A 20,910-nucleotide genomic window follows, 5' to 3' on the forward strand; every position below is an offset into this window, starting at 1 on the left:
GACAATGATGCTGCCACCCTGGTTACCCAGGACAATCAAAAGCCCCTAAATCTTGTAAGTGACGTGAAATCTTCACCATCAGACTTCTGTTAAGATTCATGTTGCAGCAAATGGTTGATGTAGGTTTGGCTCCAGAAAGGCTTCTTAATGTAATGGATAATTCAATTTTCTTGAGCTCCCCAAAGAGCATATGAAACAAAATATTCTACTTATAGGTAAAATCTGTGAATCTGAATAATAATTTATTGCATCAACTAATAAATACTGTATCAACTATTGAATCAGCCTTTCTGAGTTTGTCTATAAATGCTTAGAGACACAAAGACACAAACATCCACTCCCTGAAATTATATCACGGATCCGAGCATACCATACACCATATCATCACAGATCTGAGCACCTGTAGTTATCACTGAATGCAGTTTAGGCCAGGATGACCTAGGGTAACTTGGAAGTATGTTTTGTGTGTTTAAAAGCATTCCAGTCCTCTTTTCAAAGAAGAGTCAGGTAATTCATCCACTAGCAAAATTATATATGAGAGAACTGGAAAATCAACAAATAACAGATGACAATGACCATTTTTATATACTTTTTATATACTTTTTTTTTTTTTTTTTTTTTTAACCATTTTTCATCCTTGTCTCTTTGCTTTTTCTCAAGTAACAGGTATAAGCAAACATACATGCTAGCTGATCCCTCTACACCTTAGTTGTGTGCTGCTGTTTTAATCAACTGTTAAATAGGAATTTGAAAATTTTGCTTAAGACTATAAAATATTTAAGGCAGGGATCAGGTCCAGGAAGGAAGGTTTTGCTTTTAAAAGTTTGGAGTAGGACACAAAAGATGGAGTCTGCTACAGCCTTCTGCTGCTGTCACTTGGATCCAAACCCAGCACCATATGGAGGTGGGGAGCCAAGGTGATGGTAATAACCCCATTTGTGGTGCTGAAAGGCCGTGTGTTTGTTCACTGTTTACATCACACTTCCCAGTACTTTTTAGCTTTAAAAAATAATTACCGATGATTGACAATAACATCCTATTTGACACTTTGCATTAAGCAGGTGGAGTCCCGCAACAACTGGTCTGACCTGGTTCCTGTTATCTTAGCTGAAGCACTCCTGACACAGCGAGAGCTCTTTTGGCACCAGCCAGATGCTGCCAGGAGCCCAAGCGCTGCGCAGCAGTGGCAGGGTGAGCATCCATCTGCACTTTGGCTTTGTGGGGCAGGTGCAGAGCTGTCCTGCTACACACCAGCCTCTTCAAAGGGCTTCTGTAAGGCTTGCTGCCATCAGCTGAGGTGGACCCAAAGAACACGCTTGAGCCTTGCCAAGGTAAAATGTGAGCTACTGGAGCCAAGGAAATCAGAAACTCAAATCATGATAAGGCAGGGGGTGTTGGGTGAGCGGTGAGATGGAAGCAGGACATGCTTGAACCTGCAGTGATTCCTACAGTAATGAATTCTTGGTTCCTAACGGGATGTTATTGACTTCAGGGGACTGTGGTGGGAGGGGATGCAGGACTTATTGGAGTATTGGAGCCTGATATTAGTTTCCTAAGATGGAGGTGTCCAATTCTACAGCACATATAGCATGCACTTCTTACTTTTCTTCTCTTACCAATGTCATATTCTGCACACCTGCTTGATGCAGTGTTTAAAGTACAAGTTATAAAGTCAAACTGCATATATTTATGTCACTGACTAATGGTAGCGGAATAATTCTTCAACTTTCCTTTAAAGATAAGTTACTAGCGGTAAGACTACTCTTAAAATACATTGCCCACTTTACCTCAAAGTACCTGACTGGTTCCATTTACTCCTATGCTTACATATCAGCTGGTGATTAGGTGATCAGGCAGATCAGGGCTGATAAGTGTATGTGACTGATAGTCTCGAAGACTCATTTTGATCTTTGCAGTACAATTTAGAAATACAAATTAAGTTTGTTCCTGGGTTCTTTTAAACATAATCACTGAATAGTAATTCTGTGAATAACTTTTCTGTTAAATGATAAAAGAAATTTTACTCTGTAAAGAAATGTAGCAAATCCTTTTAAAAATTCACTTGCTTGTCCATAAATTGCAGCTCTAGAGGAAAAAAAAAAAAAAAAAAAAGCTTCTGTTTGTCAAGGTCAGGAAGACAATGTTTAAGAGATGCTGAGAGGATGCACTGTATACTCACAGTACTTCCATGGCAAACAAAAGGAATGCCAAAGGGATTTTCTTGAAACCTTGCTCTCTTTAAGGAAACGTTGGTTCTTTTGAATCCAACTTATTAAAATGTCTGAAGTTCTCCTGTGGTCACTATGACTCTTTTAATGGATCAAGGAAAACCCTAGGTGAATTCCAGATTCTATTTTTAATTAGGTCTGAATTGCATTTTTATTTGCTTTAGATGTTTGCAGTCTGGATCACTACTCTTTTCCTTCTTGATGCAGCCACAGGTAAGACACAAATCTATAAACAGTAAAAAGTGTTGTATGCAACTTACACCACAATAACTATTAAAAAAAAAAAAAAAAAACTTGCTTTGGAATGGATATAATAGACTTCTTCATTAGGAGTAATGAGTTCCATCTTGTCTTTGCCATGTTTAACCTACCACTCTTTAATTCTGTAAAGGCTTTTGCAGCTAGCAAACAGAAAAAGAACTAGAAAGGTTTTTTAATATACAAATGGATTCTAAATTTCTCCCAGAACTGTTTTCCCCACCCACCCACAAGCATTTATGGTAGCTACAACACTTGTAATGTCACACATTTTAAACATAATCACTGAATAGTACACAGTCTAGGCGCTTACTCTGCACAGCGCTGTGCAGAGAACAAGAAAATGATCCTGGTTCAAAACATCTCTTTGCCAATAGGAAAGTATAGTTCAATAGGGATGGATGCATGGGGAGAAAACATAGAGTGAAACACAATCCAGAAGCTCCCTGGTATCAGGGGAAAAAAAAAAAAAAAAAAAAAAGAAGAAGAAAAAAAAACAACACATTGAAAATGACTGAATCGCTTGTGGAGTCCTAGATGTCATCTTCACAATCAAATCTTCTCTTTCTCAGAATGTATTTCCAGTATATAACCCACCAGAATTTTGTACAGAGTTACAAATAGAGTAAGTCATGGTCTGACGTATTCTGACTCCGTCACTCATTCACAGTAGCAATAACTTCTCTTTGTTTCCAGTGTCTATTTAATAGCAATAAATATGTGGGATTTCACAACTGTTATGCTATGATGGTGGATAAGTCTGACATTTAATGGCAACACCTGCATGTCATATCTACATCACTGCTGTATTAAAGTCACAACAGAATTTGGGAAATTCAGGCACAAATCATACTTCCTTAGTCTGTGCTTTGCTCTGGGCTTCCACTCAGATTTTACTCCATTGCTTCCACTAAATCCTTGATGATTAAAAAAAAACAAGAGGTGGTTTACGTAAGTGGTGGAGCAAGCAGTGGTGTAAATTTTAATGGTTGGGTGTTTTCTGTTGCTGGGTTGTTTTTTGATTTATTTTCTTTTGTTATTTTAACTCCTTCTTTAATTCTTGCACAAGAAGTAACAATTTAGATAATCTGTGGAGCATTAGCACTAAGTTGAAGGGCTTCTCTGAGCTGAAAAGCTGCCAGCAAAAGCTCATAAAATTCAGTTTGATCTCAGGATACAGAAAGCATCAAGATTTTTTTTTGTCTTTTTCCAATAGTTATTTTAACGATATGTTTGACAAAACAAATCCTGCTTCCTCCTGAGCTCACCTAACTGAGCTCTAGGCAATGTCTGGAACAGGAATGGATCTTAAGTTTCAAGTCCCTGCTACATGCATAAGGCACAAGAGCACAACTGAGCCCTTAATGAAAGTGGACACGGGTGCCATGCTCATATGAAGCAGCCATTTTCCAATTCCTTGCAATAAATACTGTCCTGCCAGCTCTTGTAAAGCGGCAGCAGCCTGGCCTGCCACATTCCCAGAACACTAACATCATTCTTCGTGTCCCAGGAAGGGAAGTGTGCTACGAAAGGCTCGGATGCTTTACCGATGATCCCCCTTGGTCTGGGATCCCCGGCAGAGAACTGACAGGTTTGCCCAGCCCTCCAGCAGCTGTGAACACCAATTTCCTCCTTTACACTAGAGACAACACCATGAAATACCAAGTAAGAAACTGGTTTGCTTTGAATATTGATAGTGTGCTACATGGTCAACAGATTATATGGACTGCTTCGTTCCTCCCAGCAGAGGCCCCGATCCATATTACACATGCCATGGACAGTCCATCCCAGTTTCCTTTCATCTCATTTCTTTTTCCTCATGTCAGCTGTCTGATGGGCCAGGTATAATTGCAACGTCTTACTAACTTGCAGTCTTCTAACACAAGTCGTCAAAGACGTTTTTGCATTTATTCTATGTTCTTTTCTACAATAAGCAAATGGCCAAAATTCAGTTTCAGTTTTATCATTACAAAGACAGAGGTAAGACAAGTACAAAAGGAAAGCTGTTTTGGATTCTGCGTGTCTCCAGCTGAAAAATATATTTCAGGTACTAATATATTATATATTATATTATATTACATGAATTTAGGGCACAGTTCCTACATGATTATGGGATCCTTTTAATAATATATAATTGGTCTCAGAGGCTCTGCTCATGTGATGGCCAAACCAAACCCTAAGAGTAGGCAGGTAGTTAAGAGAGAAGATTAGGAGAGAAAGTAATTGTGCACCAGAGAAGGGAAGGAAAGTGGGATGAAAAATTAAAGAGAAGCTTAGAAGGGAAAACAAGAGACTAAAGGAAAAAATGATGAAGAGAATGACCATCCCTGTGAATTTTAGTTGGACAAAAAGCAAGGGAAAATTAAGTAATTTAATAGGAAAAATGAAAAGGGGCTGCTTTGCTGTTGCTGGCTTATGATACATGAAAAAGATTTCACAGGTGGGATTGTTTGTTTGTTATAAATGGTAGTCACAGAGGAGACATTTAATGATTTCTCCTCTGAGAGCTTTCAACCTGACTCAATTTTTCACTGGAGGTGAGGTGTGCACAAACTAGTGATAGGCACCCTTTTAAGCATACCAAGCTATAACAAAAAATAAGTGCCAGTTTTCAAAGCAATGCATTATTCAGAATTCATTTTTGAAGAAAATAATGCCTTCCCTCTCCATAAACCCCAACATACCTACAGCATTTGCTGGCAGCCTGGTGGCCTTTGTCATGCTGTCTAGATTATCTTTAAGATAACGTATGAATAAGCTTAGAATGAAAATCTTATCTTAAAGAGAAAAAATAAAAAAGAAAAAAGGATACAGATTCAGAGTCAACTGCATTATACCTTGTAGAAAACACTATTTGTTTTGTATTTTGGTTATAGTTTTTGTTAAAATATTTTATTTATATGACATGTTGTACCAGTATATTTCAAAGCTCATATCATTAGTTCAACTAAATAGAAGTTGAATTTGTTGAAGCTATTTACTGATATTCCCCAGCAAGGCAGTTTAGGATCAGGAACAAAACCATGCCCTAACTATTGAGATACTCTGCCCCATATCAAACTGTGAATTAGTACAGAGCATTCACATTGTTACTGTTGTTTTGCTTGTTTGTTTCAACACAGAAAATTAATCCTTCAAATCCTTCAACTATCAAAGCTTCAAATTTTAGAGCACACAGGAAAACTCGCTTCATTATTCATGGCCATCTTGGTGGAGCTGACCTCCCCTGGATATCAAACATGTGCAGGGTATGGTGTGATTGTTGTCTGACAGTCATTGTACTTGTATTTGAAAGTGAAAATATCCACAGACATTCCACAGACATTAATTGGCTTATGAAACTTACTTCTCTGTTTTTTTTTTTTGTTTTTTTTTTTTTGTTAATTCTGGGAATATATGAGCAGAAAAATCCTTGGAATCAAGTTCAGTTTCAGAAAACTGCCTGCTTGTTCCAAGCTCTGAGTATAGAGCACTTCAGACTCCTACTTAACAGCTTTTTGCTGCATTCACCTCCACAGTGAAAGCTATAATTGATTGGTTTTTCAATTCCTTGGCAATAATAAAGGAAAAAAGGTCACTTTTCTCACCTTAGCAAAAGTTCAAAATAAACATTTCAGATCGAGTGAGGCATTTGATCTACCAAAACCAAAATGTTTTGTTCAGCAGATTGGTTTCATTTTATTTAGGTACATTGCAAAAATGAAATTGTTTCAAAATGAAAAATCAGAAAGTTCCCTTGCCAAAAGTCTCTAAGTAGAATAGTTTGTTCAAAATACACGGAGTCATGGGCTGAGCATTTCAGGCACATGAACATGAATTTGTGAATCTCATTAGATGATCTGAATGTATAAATTTTGAAGAATGAAGCTTGGACAATAAAAAAAAAGAAGTCATTCTCTCCTCTTTTTCTATCTGGGGTAACTAAGACAAGCTGATATTCTAAAACCAGGGACAGCAGCTGGGAAGGAAAACAGAACTGCAACCAGCTGTTACACGCCTTTATGCAGCATTCAAACCTGCCTCCAGTCTGCCTCCTTGTGTTGATTCTGCAGTATTAATTGGAAAGAAAGCACTAAAGATGTATCCTCACTAGTCGCATAAACAAAGCAGGTGCATATAGCATCTTTTTGCCATGCCACTTTCTGAATAATGGAATGATGCAAGATCTGAGTTTCTAGGATGATATTATAAAAATGCACTACTAGAGATTATATTAAAATTATACACCCCTAAGAGCTGTATAATTTTATTTTAAAAAAATAAATAAATAATAAATAAAAATCACTGGCCAAGTCCTGACGATTTATCCCCAATTTATCCCCACTCTTCACCCCTTGTGTTCAACACCATTGACAAGAATAACTACTGCACAGAGTACTCCATGGCAGCCTGCTCTCTGGCCTTGCAGACTGGTGTGTACAAGTTACCCCACAGGCTTCTGTAAAACAGTGCCCAGAGAAGGCATCAAGAGAGTAAAGGGGGAGCTCAAAAGAGCCTCGTGACAGCAGCAGAATGCCAATTCTGCAAGGGTGGGATGCAAAAATCAATATGCACAGAACTACAATGAGAACCCCCAGCTAGAGCAAAACAAATGATTATTTACGCTTAACCTGGAAGAGCTGTGCTTCACACTTGTTTCCTTCTTCTTTTCATACCCGACAGTTCATGTTTCATGTTGAAGACGTAAACTGCATTTTGATTGACTGGACAGGTGGCTCCAGTGGCTTGTACACCGAAGCAGTTAACAACGTCCGCATCGTGGGGGCTGAGCTCGTGTACCTTGTGAACCTTCTTGAGGTACAAGTATCCGTGGAATGTGAACACCAGCATGTACATGTAGTCTGTATGGTAAAGCCTGTGGTCAGGGTGGCATCTTTAGATTTGATGTGATGTAGTCAGAAAGTACAGATGGTCACAATGGCCTTTTTTTCTGGATAAGCCATTCTGACTGGAGATTAGGAAAACTGGTGAGGAGGTGAGCAGAAGAGCAGTAGTCAAGGGCCAACATGACTAAAATATCCCTCCATGGGCCTCAGACCCCGCCTCCAGCTACAAGTGGATGGCAGCACAGAGAAGCGGTTCTCCCACAGCCACCCGAAGCCACAATTTCCCTGCAGAGGCTCAGCCGAGCCCGGCATGCCAGCAGCGCATGGCCTCCTCCTCCTGCAGGAGCAGGGTGGTGGAGCACCTCCATAGCACCACAGCCACTTTATTCACATCATATTTCCCATTTAGCACCCTTGTTTTTTCCTTTCCATACATCTTTCACAGAAAGACTACGGCTACTCTCCTGCCAATGTTCACTTAATTGGCCATAGCCTTGGAGCACATGCTGCAGGGGAGGCAGGGAGACGGAAACCCGGCATTGGCAGAATAACAGGTACCGAGGCTGTTTCAGCTGCAGAAGCTTTATATTTTAACACAGCTTAGGAGAACCGGAGAGTCACTGCTACCTAACGAACACGACACAGACCACACTGTGTTGCTTTGCCGTAGGTAACAGCACACAACCAGCACGACTGCACACAAATGAAGCCATGTCCTATCCCATGCCATTTCACATCACCAGTCACAGCCCTGAGAAAGGCTGGACAGCAACAGAAGTATTTAACTGTCCATACTGTGGCTAAATATGTCACTTTGCATAGATTATATTGAGTCCCTGAGAACATGCTGCCTATGGTTTTTAGCTATATCAAAGAGCAGGAAGAAAATACCATATTACATCTGGAATAACAGACTTGTAAATATACTAGCAACTCATTAACATATTTGGCTTTAAAAGCCCACTCTAACATGACTTTTCAGCAGTTAAGAAGATGGAAAATCTGAAATGAAAAACTGAATACCCCTATATTTACTGTGTCACGATGAGACAAATAGCTGTGGGCACCCTCGAAAGGAAGAAAGCTATTAGCCGCATAGCTACGCAGAGAGGCACAATATCATGACACACTCCCACACCACATCTGTTAAAGGCTCAGTATTTTCTGCTCTCCTTTCTCCACCAGTCAGTCCTTCGCTTTGCATAGACATTTCTTTGACTAGGCTGTGTGCAATTTGGGGAAAATGGGATCAGAATTTTAGTGCTTTGTCCACAGAGAGAGCTCAGTGAGCCTGAAGTGGAGGGTGATGTTTTCAAGCAAATTTGGTGTTTAAAATAAATTTTTGACCTGATAAAGATTCTCATACAAATATGCATGGTTAGAGTAACATGCCAAAATTTCACATCTTCTACTACTATAAAAAGAGCAAACAAATCACCTCTTCCTATGACAGTATTCCCCAGTAGTAAGTCAACCATCCATCCAAATTTTACTGTGTTGCCTCCAGCCACTGTTCTATTAAAACCTCATTTGTTTGGCCAGCTGTCCTACATCCACAAAATAGATTTTTATATGAGCAGTAAAGGTAGAAATTTAATGACATACTGTGTATACACACTGCATGTGATGACAGTAAATAAGTTATTGTTTACTTAACCAGCCACATCTCCTTTCATTGAGGTTTGGATCCAGCTGGGCCTCTTTTCCAGTATACTCCTAACAAGGTTAGGCTGGATCCTTCAGATGCAAAATTTGTTGATGTAATTCACACTCACGCTGGTCATCTCTTCTTTGACTTTGGTAAGTTTTCACACAAGAGCCAACACATACACAAAGGCATATCAGAGAGTGATCAGTCTTCAGTCATTTTACATATTTCAGCTCCTGGGATTCTTCAGACTTGTGGCCACCTGGATTTTTATCCAAATGGTGGGAAGAAAATGCCAGGATGCAAGCAGCTTCGAGTACCTCCCACAGCTCGGGATATCAATGACCTTATGAGAGGTAAGTATTGTAAAGAGGTAATGCATCACTATAAGCTGTAGTTTGAAAGGCTAGTTTGCAGGCTAGGCTAAGGTAAAGCCTTTTGAATGTGTATATTACTTAAATATCTCAGATTTGGTATAGGGAGAGAATGCTCAAAAATGAAAGATTTAAGCAGTTTGTGAAATACCCATAAGTATATGGGTGATTATACACCCGTGGGTGTTTGTACATAATGTATATATTTACACACCCATGGGTGCTTATAAATAATATACACATGTGTATGTTTGCATATGCATATTGATATACTAATTAAGGAACACTCCACGTGGAAACCTCAGTCAAAGCATACAGACTTGTCCACCGGCCTGACCTCTGTGGAAATTCCACGCACAAAGGGCCAGTGAAATCCATTCAAGGATAATCCAAAAAAGAGTTTTTCTTTAAATTTGAGCTTCCCTTCTTGCTACAAAAACACCAGTCGCAGAAGTACCAGGGTCAGACATACTCATCCATGCCATTAGCAGCATTAGTGTCTTCAAAGGGAACGGCACAAGGTTAAAAATATAGAAGATGATAAAATGACTGCTGGGATAGTATTTCATGTTCTTCAAAGAAAGTTGGGCAGTTAATAAGAATTATCCTGGGATTGAGCACAATGGATGCCCCAAATCCTGCCTTCTGCCTTACCCTACAGAAATAAGAACACGTTATTCACAGCTAAATGTTTTGAAATCCCTACCACTAGTTAAGTAACTGGTTTTCAAAAATGCTCTGTATCAGAACTGGTTTGAGAACTTAGTAACCCAAGACTGAAAGCTGGCTACACGCAGAATCGTTTGGAACCAAAACACCTTCAAAGACTGACAACACAAATATGTCTCAGTTTTCAGCAAAAATTATGTATTTTCCACAGATATTTCACTAGGCTGCTTGCAATGCTTTGTGGTAAGAAACGAGCCCAGCTCTTCTGAACACAAGCAGATGGAGTGGGTTTTTCATGCAGCTTCTAAAAATAGAGACAGCCTTAACTCCTGCCTCTTGTTTAAACCTTGCTTTGTACTTATCTCTTCTGTTTGATAATATTTACATTTATGTAGTGCTTTTATGAAAAAAAAAAAAAGTGCCTTAGAAATGCTATTTAGTAACTTCTTTCTACAGCTTTTGATGCAGGAAGGAGACTGGTATTATGTTCCCATTGTATAGATGTCAAGTGAATTTGGCACTAGCACAAAGTAAGCCAACTCTAAGAGCTGGGAATTTTAAAGTTAAAAGCACAGACCTTTCTGAATTAGTTTTTAAGACAGAACGATAAAGAAAACATACTCAGGAAGCCTTGATGACCCGGATTGTTTTCAAGAAACGCAGACAAAAATACTCTTCACTTTGTTTTTTTTTCCCCCTACGCAAAGAGCAACGTGTATCAACTGGTCAATATCAACTGGTCTATCTTTAAGATGCATAAATATTGATGTATAACTATAGGTGAAATTCTGACTTCACTGAAAGCTGTGCCAGCTTGCAATTACTTCAGTGCCTCCAAATCATCACCCTATAATCAGGCGAGGTCCCCTGAGCCTGAAGCAGACTGGAGCCTGCTTTTATAGCCTAACGTTGGTGTGTTTGATAAAGGAGGGGCTTTGGATCTCATGAAGACAGTGCTTGTAACGAGGGACCTGTAAATATAACACAAATTGCACTTTCTTCTTCCCTGCACTGCCTGCTTAGGAATTTCACTCTGAGTGCAAAATGCACTTGTTTAGAAAAATCCTGACAAAAATCAAGGACACACTGCCAAACATCTTGCTTTTCAGAGCATTTCACAGAATCACCAATGTCAAATGACTGCAGATTTTCTAGAGCTTAAAAACACTGAAAGCCACTGAAGTTAAAATAATTACTACAATTTTCTTTAATTCTGGAAGTGAGTGGAAACTGTGGTTTTACAAAATACCACATTGTGATAATGGTAAGCAAACGAAAACTACTTCATAGTAACTACTATATGCTTTGCAAATGCCACAACTATGAATTATTCCAGTCTTCGAAACATCAAAGGGAAATTTAGCTAACCCCTCCCCTCTTCCCGTGCTAAAGTAAAAGCAGTCAGTGGTGCACAGAGCAGGACTGGAGGCTGCTTGAAGGCTGCCAGGTGCATCTCCACCTCTCTGAGCTTCTCTATGGGCAAAGGGACATGCATGGGCAGCACCTCGCTCTTCCCCATCAAAAATATTTTTGTAGTTTCAAGTGTGCTTTTTACCACAAAACCAAATAATTTGCACTTTAAACACGTTAAATTGTCACTGTTTTTTAATCCAAGACTTCACTCTATGTACAAATGCTTTTGAGGGAGGAAAAAAGACCCACATTTGCTGTTTTGGCATGGATATATGGTTAATATATTGCTCTAATCTTTTTTATGTGGGCTTTCTCCTAGCATATAGATCTATTGGATGCGGACATAAAAGAAGCCTCCGGTATTATGCTGAGAGTATTATCACTCCAAATGGATTTCTTGGCTACCAGTGTGAAACATACCGAGATTTTATATCAGTAAGTATCAGGTACATGTTTATGAAGTGGGTAAGGGCCCTGCCCTCCTTCCCTTAATTTCTGGGAAAATTTCTGCACTCTAAATGATAGGATAGAGGGTGGCTCTGCAGACCGACTGACTGCCCTCCTCCAGATCACAGCCAGAAAATGGGCAAAATGTGAAAACAGCAAACCCTAAGAAAGATCTGGGAGAAAATGAAGACAGTACATATACACACAGCTGGGTTCACCCTCCGCTTAGGTCAGCAGCAAGGGACACGGTCTGGCTGAAGGATCTCCATTTAAACCAGCGTCTTACAAACCTGGTGGAACCCATCATCAAGAGGATGGCTGATGGATTCCGTAAATGTTTAAACATCTGTATAAGCAATAAGGAGCCACAGTATTTAGAGCAGGGGAGACAAATATTTATACAGCGCGGCAGTGCTCCCACATAAAACAACCCTCAAGTGCCACAAGAAAGAAGGCAGCAGAATGTCCTGGTGTTTCATGCCTGACATAACTAGGAAGCCAGGACTGGATTTGCTTGTATTGACTCACAAAAGGAAGGATTGCAGTACTGCAGTGCTGTGGTTTAACCCGGCAGGCAGCTCAGCACCACACAGCCCTTTGCTCACCCTCCCCATTCAGTGTTTTATCGGGGGGTGTTATCAGCATTGCTCTCATCCCAAGTGCAAACCTCAGCACCATGCCAGCTACTTGGAAGAAAACTAACTATCCCAGGTGAAACCAGGACATGCTGAAAAGTTGTTATTGCCTGTAGTGATTCTGCCACATAACTTGAAAGGCTGATGTAATTCAGGTCTTGAATGAAAACCAGAACCCCATGCAATTTAGTGATGAGGGGGAAATGATGTTGTTAATCAAAGAATAATAACTGATGATGTTCATTTAGCCTTTCATTCATCTAATGCCCAAACAGTCAAGGATCCACAGATGCCACTTCTTGTAGAACCTCCTCATTATCAAAATTGAACTCTCCAAATATTGCAAAACCTTTTTTTTTCTCCAACTGAAATTGAATCCCTTCACTGAATATATACATGTTTATCATTTTTTTAATAGACAACAAGACCATTCAACATTCAATCTACACAGAGTAATTTCCACATACCAAAGTTGATGATACTTTATGATTCCTATGCTTAAATATCTTATCTGTATTTTCCAGATCAGGTAGTAAGGCGCAGCATACATTTACATATTTATTCATGGTCTCTGCAGGAATAAAAGGAATTAGGCCAGATTTTAACTTTTTTTTTTTTTCTCTCTTCTGTTTTTTCACCAGAAGAAATAAGCAGACTGACCATCACAACTCCTTTTGTCACCACTCTTAAATACTGAAGATAAGATATGAAACAAGTACCTTTTTGAAAAAGAAAAGAGAGAGAGAGAGGAAAAGCTGAAATATCCTAATTTATTATACTTTGAGGATTGAGATTAAAATAGATAACATCTTTTAACAAACACTGTTATTTTCCTCCAGGGAGCATGCTTCCCATGCCAAAAGGAAAGATGCCCACTGATGGGTCATTATGCTGATATGTATCCTTATAAAACTGAGAAAGAGCAGCAAAAGGTTTATTTAAACACGGGGGCCCACCCCCCATTTTCTCGTAAGTACTGGTTTGGGGTGATGAATTTAAAGTGGCAACAAAGTCTATATGAAAAAATACCTTATACTTCTACAGAAATCTACTCAAGTAAGAGGTGCTCATGGAAGATTATGTCTGTTAGGAATATGGAATATCAACATTATCTGGGAAAGGTGGAGATAATTATAGAATTGGTGCTGACATGTGACTTAGAAACCCTGCTAAATTTTGTTAAATACATGATGGCTTCAAAAGCTCTATAAAGCTGAAGGTGGGAGGAATTATATCCTGAAAGTGCAAGATTTCAAGTAAAGCTGCACAGCTGTCACTGACAAAAATCTATAAAACTAGATCATTTTAGGGTATTTTTGCAAATTTCATCAAGTCACGATGACGGGGAGTAATAAGTATAAGCATAGTTTTAAATGTGATTAATGTAGAAGCAGCCAAAGAACTGGGAAATAAGGAAATTTGTAAATAAAACGTAATCCATTCTGGATGATGAACTGCAAGAGCAATGAATCAGATACAGTCTTTGCTAGCACTAGAATATGAAAGAAAAACTAGGTACAAAAATATTTATATCTCATCTTGGGAAAAGCACGAAGCAGAAAAATTAATTTGAGTACAGAGAAATTATTCATTTCTTAAATCTGAATGAGTACATTAATTTCAACACCCACACTGTTGAGTTTATAAAAACCATAGCCTGAAGTAGGTGAAGAGACTATCTTTTTAATAGCCCAAATCAAAGGCAGTACAAATACTTTCAAAACCTGGCTACTTGAAATCAATATGCACTACTCATGAGACATCCTGCCACACCCAAATTTCTCATAACTGTAACTACAAAATGAAATCTGATGCCAAGCGGAAGAGCAAAGCACGGTGTTGCCCATGGCAGATTAAATACTCCTCATGGCCAGAAGGCCAGCAGAGGTTGGATCTGTGATTTAGACCACTGTCAATGAAATTAAGATTACCAGAATCACACAGAACTAACGTTTCCCTTATTAACAAGAGCGGCATTTTGTTTGCTTATAAGCACATCTGTGCAATCCTCTCCTCTCCCTGAAAGGCATAGAAACATAGGTTTCAGTGACTGTAAAGAGATTTCTTTCCCTCATATTTCATTTTGTTTTCAAAGGCTGGCGAAAAGAGATATGTGTCAGAGTATCTGCAACAGAAACCATGAAGGGAAATATAGATGTAGCCTTGACTGGTACTAATGGGATCAGGAGAAAATATACAATTGACACGTAAGTATACCATCACTGTTGAAAAAAATGTTATACTGAATTTGTAATGTCTCTTTTCACATGTCTCATCTTGTTCTTTGTGATCTACACTGGTCATAAAAGCAGCTGATATGTGGTCAAAGTTCCCCACGCTACAGGCTGTGGTCAAAATGTGCTTGCTGGTCTCTCTTGCTCTGTGCTTTCTTTTCAGACAAAGGTTAGTATAGCAAAGTGGGCAAGAGCTAAAAGCTCTGGAGCCTGATAGTAGGCTACTTCTGGTCTCGGGCATGTCATTTGGAAATCTTTCAGATGACAAAGAGACAAATGATGCACAACTGTGTGATCATTCCCTCCCCTAGGCAATGTGCACCAGCAGGGAAGTTGCATGTTTCTTATGAACCATGCCAGAGTCTGGCATTGCAGCCCACTCAGCCTAGCCTTTTCCGGTAAACGTGGATTAATATTTCATTTATATGCTTTTATTTTTTTGGCAGGGGAACTTTCAAGCCAGGCAATACATACTTGAATTATATTGATACAGAAATTTCTGGGAACATTTCAAAACTCGAGTTTCTCTGGAAGAAGCACCTAAGTCAGGTACACAGAGGCTGCATGGGAGCTGAAGAAGTCACAGTAATATCTGGGGAAGACGGAAATGTGTGAGTATACAGCCTAATTGTGGTCCATGCTGTGACTCTCAGGGAGAAAAAAAAAGGTAAAATAGAAAAATATGCCATTGTGCTGAAGATCGTTTTCTTAAACTTTTCTCTTGTTGCCAGGTCTGTGTTCTGTGGCCATGGGTCTGTGCAGCCAAACAAATGGCAAACCCTGATGCCTTGCTAGGGCTGGCAGAGGAATGTCACAAATGTCACAGCTGTCCACCCTCGACAAGAGCATGCTTTTTCAGCCAAACTGCTGGCAAGGCTCCTCCAACAGAAACGGACAATTTTTCCAGCCTACTACAAAAGCTTTATTTCCAAATCAGTGCTGTTAGCTTGTATCCAAACAGGGGAGCTACACTTCTGTGAATTCTAGTTACAGACACAGCTAACGGGCATTTTACCAGCTATAAAATGACATGGTTTGGTTGTATTGCAGAGTCAAGGACAATACTAAAATAGGTTAAAACCAAAACCCAACAACCACGAAATAGATGGACAAATCCTTTAACTGTGCCTGCTTACTTCTTCAGGAAAAGGACACTTTCATGCTTTTCTGGAGCATCTTATTCTATCTGAGGATTCTGACAAATAATTTTAATATAAAAATATTCTGAGTTTTAATGGCATTTACTGACACCTGCTCTTCCCTCCTGAAGAACGTATTTGAACAACATTTTAGCAACACATCCAAAAGACTGCCTAAGAGCTGGGACTGCATACCAAGTTGCACAATCTGCCCTGAGAAACTCAACCATCAAAGTTCACCTCGTATCAAGCAGGACAGCTTAATGCACAGCAAAATATTTGATTGTGCCTTTTTCACTGACTTCACTGAACACTGGGTGAGCTGGGACTTTCTCTGTACCTGAAATGGGTACCTTCTTTATCAAAATAATGTTGTACTATGGAAGATACTAAATTTTCTGGCAGGCTTCAAAATAATAATTTTCCCTTTACCATTGAAGCTGAATTTTCCACCTGCACCTTGCTTTTCTAACACCAGAAAACCCTGACGACCTCCCATAATTTTAGGGAAAGTATCTTAGAAAAATATTTAGGATAAAAATACTTAGTATAAAGAACTTAATATGCCCCTTTCAGAGACACAAAACTTTTCCCCACAAGAATTCTGATGATCCTTAAATTGGGCCTCAGCTGCCGTATTTTCATTATTATAGCATTGCCCCAGAACATTTGGGAGCATTTTGATAACACTTCTAGCAAAATCAGGCTCCCAAGACTGTTTTTATTTCAGTAGAAGCTTACCACAAAATTATTTTTGGATTTTATTGCTCACTGTGGTCTAAGAAATACAGCGAATTTTTAAACCTAATATGAGGTTTGTCATTTGGGCACAGAAATCCTATGTGCGAATCATGTTGGGCAACTCTGATCTGTCCCATCCTAATAACTAGCTATTCCAGAATACTTCCAGTGAGGTTCACCAGAAACACTGTTGATGAGTTACACAAGGCTAAACATGAGTGATGAACAGGTGTGTTATAAATTATGCAGCAATAGTTCTGAGATATCAGAATCCAGTCAGTTCCCATAAAGTTTGCCAGAGGAGATTGATTAGGAGATTTGAGTTGAAGTTCACAAATCTGTCTACTCTCATGGGCTCCCTGCTTTGGTATGTTTACCACCTCCGCCCATATGAGGAATAGGATCCAGAAACCTTCCCAAGGGTGGAATTCATTCCCCAGAGAAGTATAAACTGAACCCCTGGGTACATAGTTGGGAAATACCTATAGTTAGGAATTACACCATCTTGACCACCTGTCATAAATCAGGCATGTCTCTCTGCCTCAGAATTGCACAAATTAAGCAAATGGAGGGAGAGGGAAAGGAATATTTACTATTCTTTTCATGCACTCAGGGCCTTAAGCAAAAGAAAAGTAAATATTTTTCTTGGGGACTCAAAAAATGTGCGTAGCAGAGCCAGGAAGTGCATTATCTGATTTAATGACATGAGGAATCAGTGTGAACGTTATGTGGGCCATGGCTTCTCACTATGAAAAAACATCATCCTGTTGAATTCAGGAGTTTATAAAGCACAAACCCTTTCCCTTCTGCCTCCATATTTGGCTGTGCCTTTTTTGCAATTTTGGACATTAATTTGATATTTTTATGAATCATAAATCATAGTCTTCCTTTCCAAAAAAAGTGAGCTTTCATTTTGGTTAATTTTTAGCTGTTGATTTCAACACCTTTCTGATGAAATATAGCAACTCACATGGGCTGATAACATCTGCTCTAAGCTGATTAGGCCCCTTAAAAATAGGTGTTTTCTCACCCAATCAGTACAGCTAAGAATAAAATATTGTGTGACTTTCATCCCCATGTCTTGTCCCACTTCGTGTTTATATTATATACTCTTTCTTGAGTTAATTTTCACTCTTTGGTATAGTAAATATCAGCACAGGTAATACATCTATAAACAGAACAGGAAACAGGAGGTTTATTTATTTTTATGAGCTACAGGTGAAAAAATATTGAAAGCAGCTGTGTTGCTGGTTTAGTTTAGGATTTAAGCTTTTTTTTTTTTTTTCCCCTCCCATTTCTCTTTGTAACAAAAAATCAAAATTATTACTTGGTACGGAAAATTCTGATTCTATCACCTGTGTTACTGAAACCAGTCCATAAAATGCAAGGGTTTGATATTTCACAAGATACTCTGTCTTTGACAATGACTGGAGGAGGTAATAGCTTCACAACAACATAAGCCAGATTGTTATAACAACTTAAATTGCATCTTTAAAATGTCATAAGATGTACTTTTTGAAGTCTGGATGTCAAATTGAAAAGTAGACTTCTTTTTAATCAAATGTGCTTTGTTTGTCTAGGATTTCAAAGGACGTATGATGATATCCATTCAGTCTTATAAATTATTTAAATATTCTGTAATACCGAGAGTGCTTCAGTTACAACAGAAATTTCATTTAATTCTCCTTAAGCATTTGTTCACTACAAAAACAATGCCAAGGTAAACTATTAACTAACCATCATAAGGCATTCCACCTCAGTCCCTGCCCTCTCTCAAAACACCCTTTTAGCAAGGGGGTGAGGTCAAACAAACAAGCAAACCAACAAACCTCTTAGATCTTTTATAGAATAAAGGAACAGCAATGAAAAGTAGTGAACAATACTAGCTCTCTGCTCCACTTACATCTGCATTTGCCTTATATGTAGCATCAGAAACAACAGGGCACTGGGCCTGTTCAGCCTGGAGAAGAGGAGGCTGAGGGGAGACCTCATTGCAGTCTACAACTTCCTCGTAAGGGGGTGTCGAGAGGCAGGAGACCTTTTCTCCATTAACACCAGTGACAGGACCCGCGGGAACGGGGTTAAGCTGAGGCAGGGGAAATTTAGGCTTGACATCAGGAGGGGGTTCTTCACGGAGAGGGTGGTTGCACACTGGAACAGGCTCCCCAGGGAAGTGGTCACTGCACCGAGCCTGACTGAATTTAAGAAGAGATTGGACTGTGTGCTTAGTCACATGGTCTGAACTTTTGGGTAGACCTGTGCAGTGTCAAGAGTTGGACTTGATGATCCTTAAGGGTTCCTTCCAACTCAGGATATTCTATGATTCTATGAAGTGATGAAAACAAAAACCATCTGTATCAGTTCTCTATTAACAGGAATAAAATGTAATCAGAGAATCACTTAGGTTGGGAAAGACTTTAAGATCATCAAGTCCAACCATCCACCTAACACTACAAGTCCACAGCTAAACCATGTCCCTAAGTACCACATCCACAGATGTTTTAATTGCCTGTGGGGATGGCATCTCCATCACCTCCCTGGGCAGCCTGTTCCAATGCCTAACCACCCTTTCCATCAAGAAATCCTTCCTGATATCCAAAATAAACCTCCCTTGGTGCAACTTGAGGTTGTTACCTCACTTCCTCTTTTGCAAGCACAGCAAAAAGTATGCTTTCCTCTTTCAAAAAAAACTGCAGTTTATCAAAAAGTCCCTCATAAATATTTGTGAGCACAGAACAAAAAGTATAATAACACAAAATAATTAATGCAAACTATTAGGTGGAGACCTCGATGCTTAGTTTACACAGTCATCTCTCTTCCCACTTTTGATCCTATCTATTTTATTTCTCTGACTATTCAGATTTTTTCACGCTATTTTAATACCCTAGAATATGTTGATAAAATCCTTGAAGATGAACCACAAATTTGCAGGAAATAAACTATCACTTTGTTCAAGAAGTCCTTCTGGTCTTTCATCTTTGTTAGAGAAGAAGCTTGACACGTCTCTTACACAGAAAGCCTCCCCAATGCCTTCACCCTGCCTTTAAGACTCTGCTTTCAGATTACATCATTTTATAGCCCAGTCACTTGCCAGAATATTTACTTATAGAAACACCATGGGAAATTTCTTAAATTTCTCCAGGAATGAAAAACACATTAGGCTTTCTTCCCCGCCCCAACAGGCCCTCCCCCCCCCCCCCAAATAATAATCAAGATCTCTGTTTCACTTGCTTTCACATGATTTTATCATCAGTTTTTGTTTCTCTCTTCTGGTTTGCTTTTCCCCAAGAAAAGATAAATCAATTCCTTTCTATATAGTTTTTTTGTTTTTTTTTTTTTTTTTTTTTTTTTTTCCTTCTTCTTCCTGAATTCTCTCTTTGCTTTTAATTTAGGTTAGAGTTTTTGTCTTTGGCATACCAGAAATGAGTGAATGATTACAGTGGCACAGTGCCTGAGAATTTACATCCTAAGGGGACTTTTTGTTAGATCTGAGATCTGTTTTCCCTTTTTTTCAGGTAATGTCTAAACCCACAGTTGTGTTATATCAGTTACTAACCCACCCATAACCTCATACATCCTGGGAGCAAGTTGGTCTTCCCAGATAGCATTCTTGTAGGTTTATCACCTCAGTTCCTTCTCTTGCAAATCCTCGTGGATATTTTTATAGTGAAATTACTTTATGTTCACTTCCCTCACACTCCTCCCTCGATGAAAATTAGTGATTTTTTTTTTCCCTACAATAGGCTCCAACTTCCAAATATGTGCCTGATATATAGAGGGTACAATAAAACCATTGGAACAGGATTTTGCTGGGATTTAAGCCCAGTCAGGGTGTTCTGTGTAACCCATAGGCTCTAACAGCAACCTTTGGCTTTGTCCTAGAATGGAAGCAAAAAAATGAAGAGCTTGGGGTGTATTTTCCCAACACTTATTTCAGTTATCCTTCCAAAACCAAAGCTGATTGGGATTGAGGTTGCCACAGGGAGGCTAAACAATTGCTCGCTGACCCATCACAAAGCCTATCTACACAGACAGTCTATGAAACTCATGGATCTCTTTTTTATTAACACAGAATCAAGGACTTGGCAATTTCAGTCTCTGGGCTGCTTCAAGCTATGCTGATTCCAATCACTATGAAGCAGATGTTGATAGCATGCCGAAATTTATTTTTGATGGCATATTTCCAAGACAAAACAGAGCCAGGAATTTGTTCTTTATCTCTAGCTATCAAGGATCTAAAACCTTCCGGAAAGAGCATGCATCATCACCAACCTGCACACAAACAGAGCACACCTAGA

General features: G+C 39.1%; 2 protein-coding genes across 2 annotated transcripts in view; one reads left to right on the top strand and one right to left on the bottom strand.

Annotated features, from left to right (window-relative positions):
* Positions 1-20,910, bottom strand: part of GFRA1 (GDNF family receptor alpha 1) — a 263,680-nt gene that overhangs the window by 210,982 nt on the left and 31,788 nt on the right. The window lies entirely within an intron of this gene.
* Positions 1,122-19,562, top strand: LOC106017840 (pancreatic lipase-related protein 2). Its single transcript, XM_072039830.1, is given in 14 exon segments — positions 1,122-1,331; positions 2,393-2,441; positions 3,997-4,151; positions 5,609-5,734; positions 7,149-7,283; positions 7,758-7,866; positions 8,993-9,112; positions 9,194-9,316; positions 11,736-11,851; positions 13,338-13,467; positions 14,594-14,705; positions 15,179-15,341; positions 15,464-15,718; positions 16,003-19,562. Coding segments are annotated over 13 exon segments (1,806 nt in total). The 5' UTR covers positions 1,122-1,331; the 3' UTR covers positions 16,216-19,562.

Source organism: Anas platyrhynchos, chromosome 6 (genome assembly GCF_047663525.1).
Source record: "Anas platyrhynchos isolate ZD024472 breed Pekin duck chromosome 6, IASCAAS_PekinDuck_T2T, whole genome shotgun sequence".
NCBI lineage: Eukaryota > Metazoa > Chordata > Aves > Anseriformes > Anatidae > Anas > Anas platyrhynchos.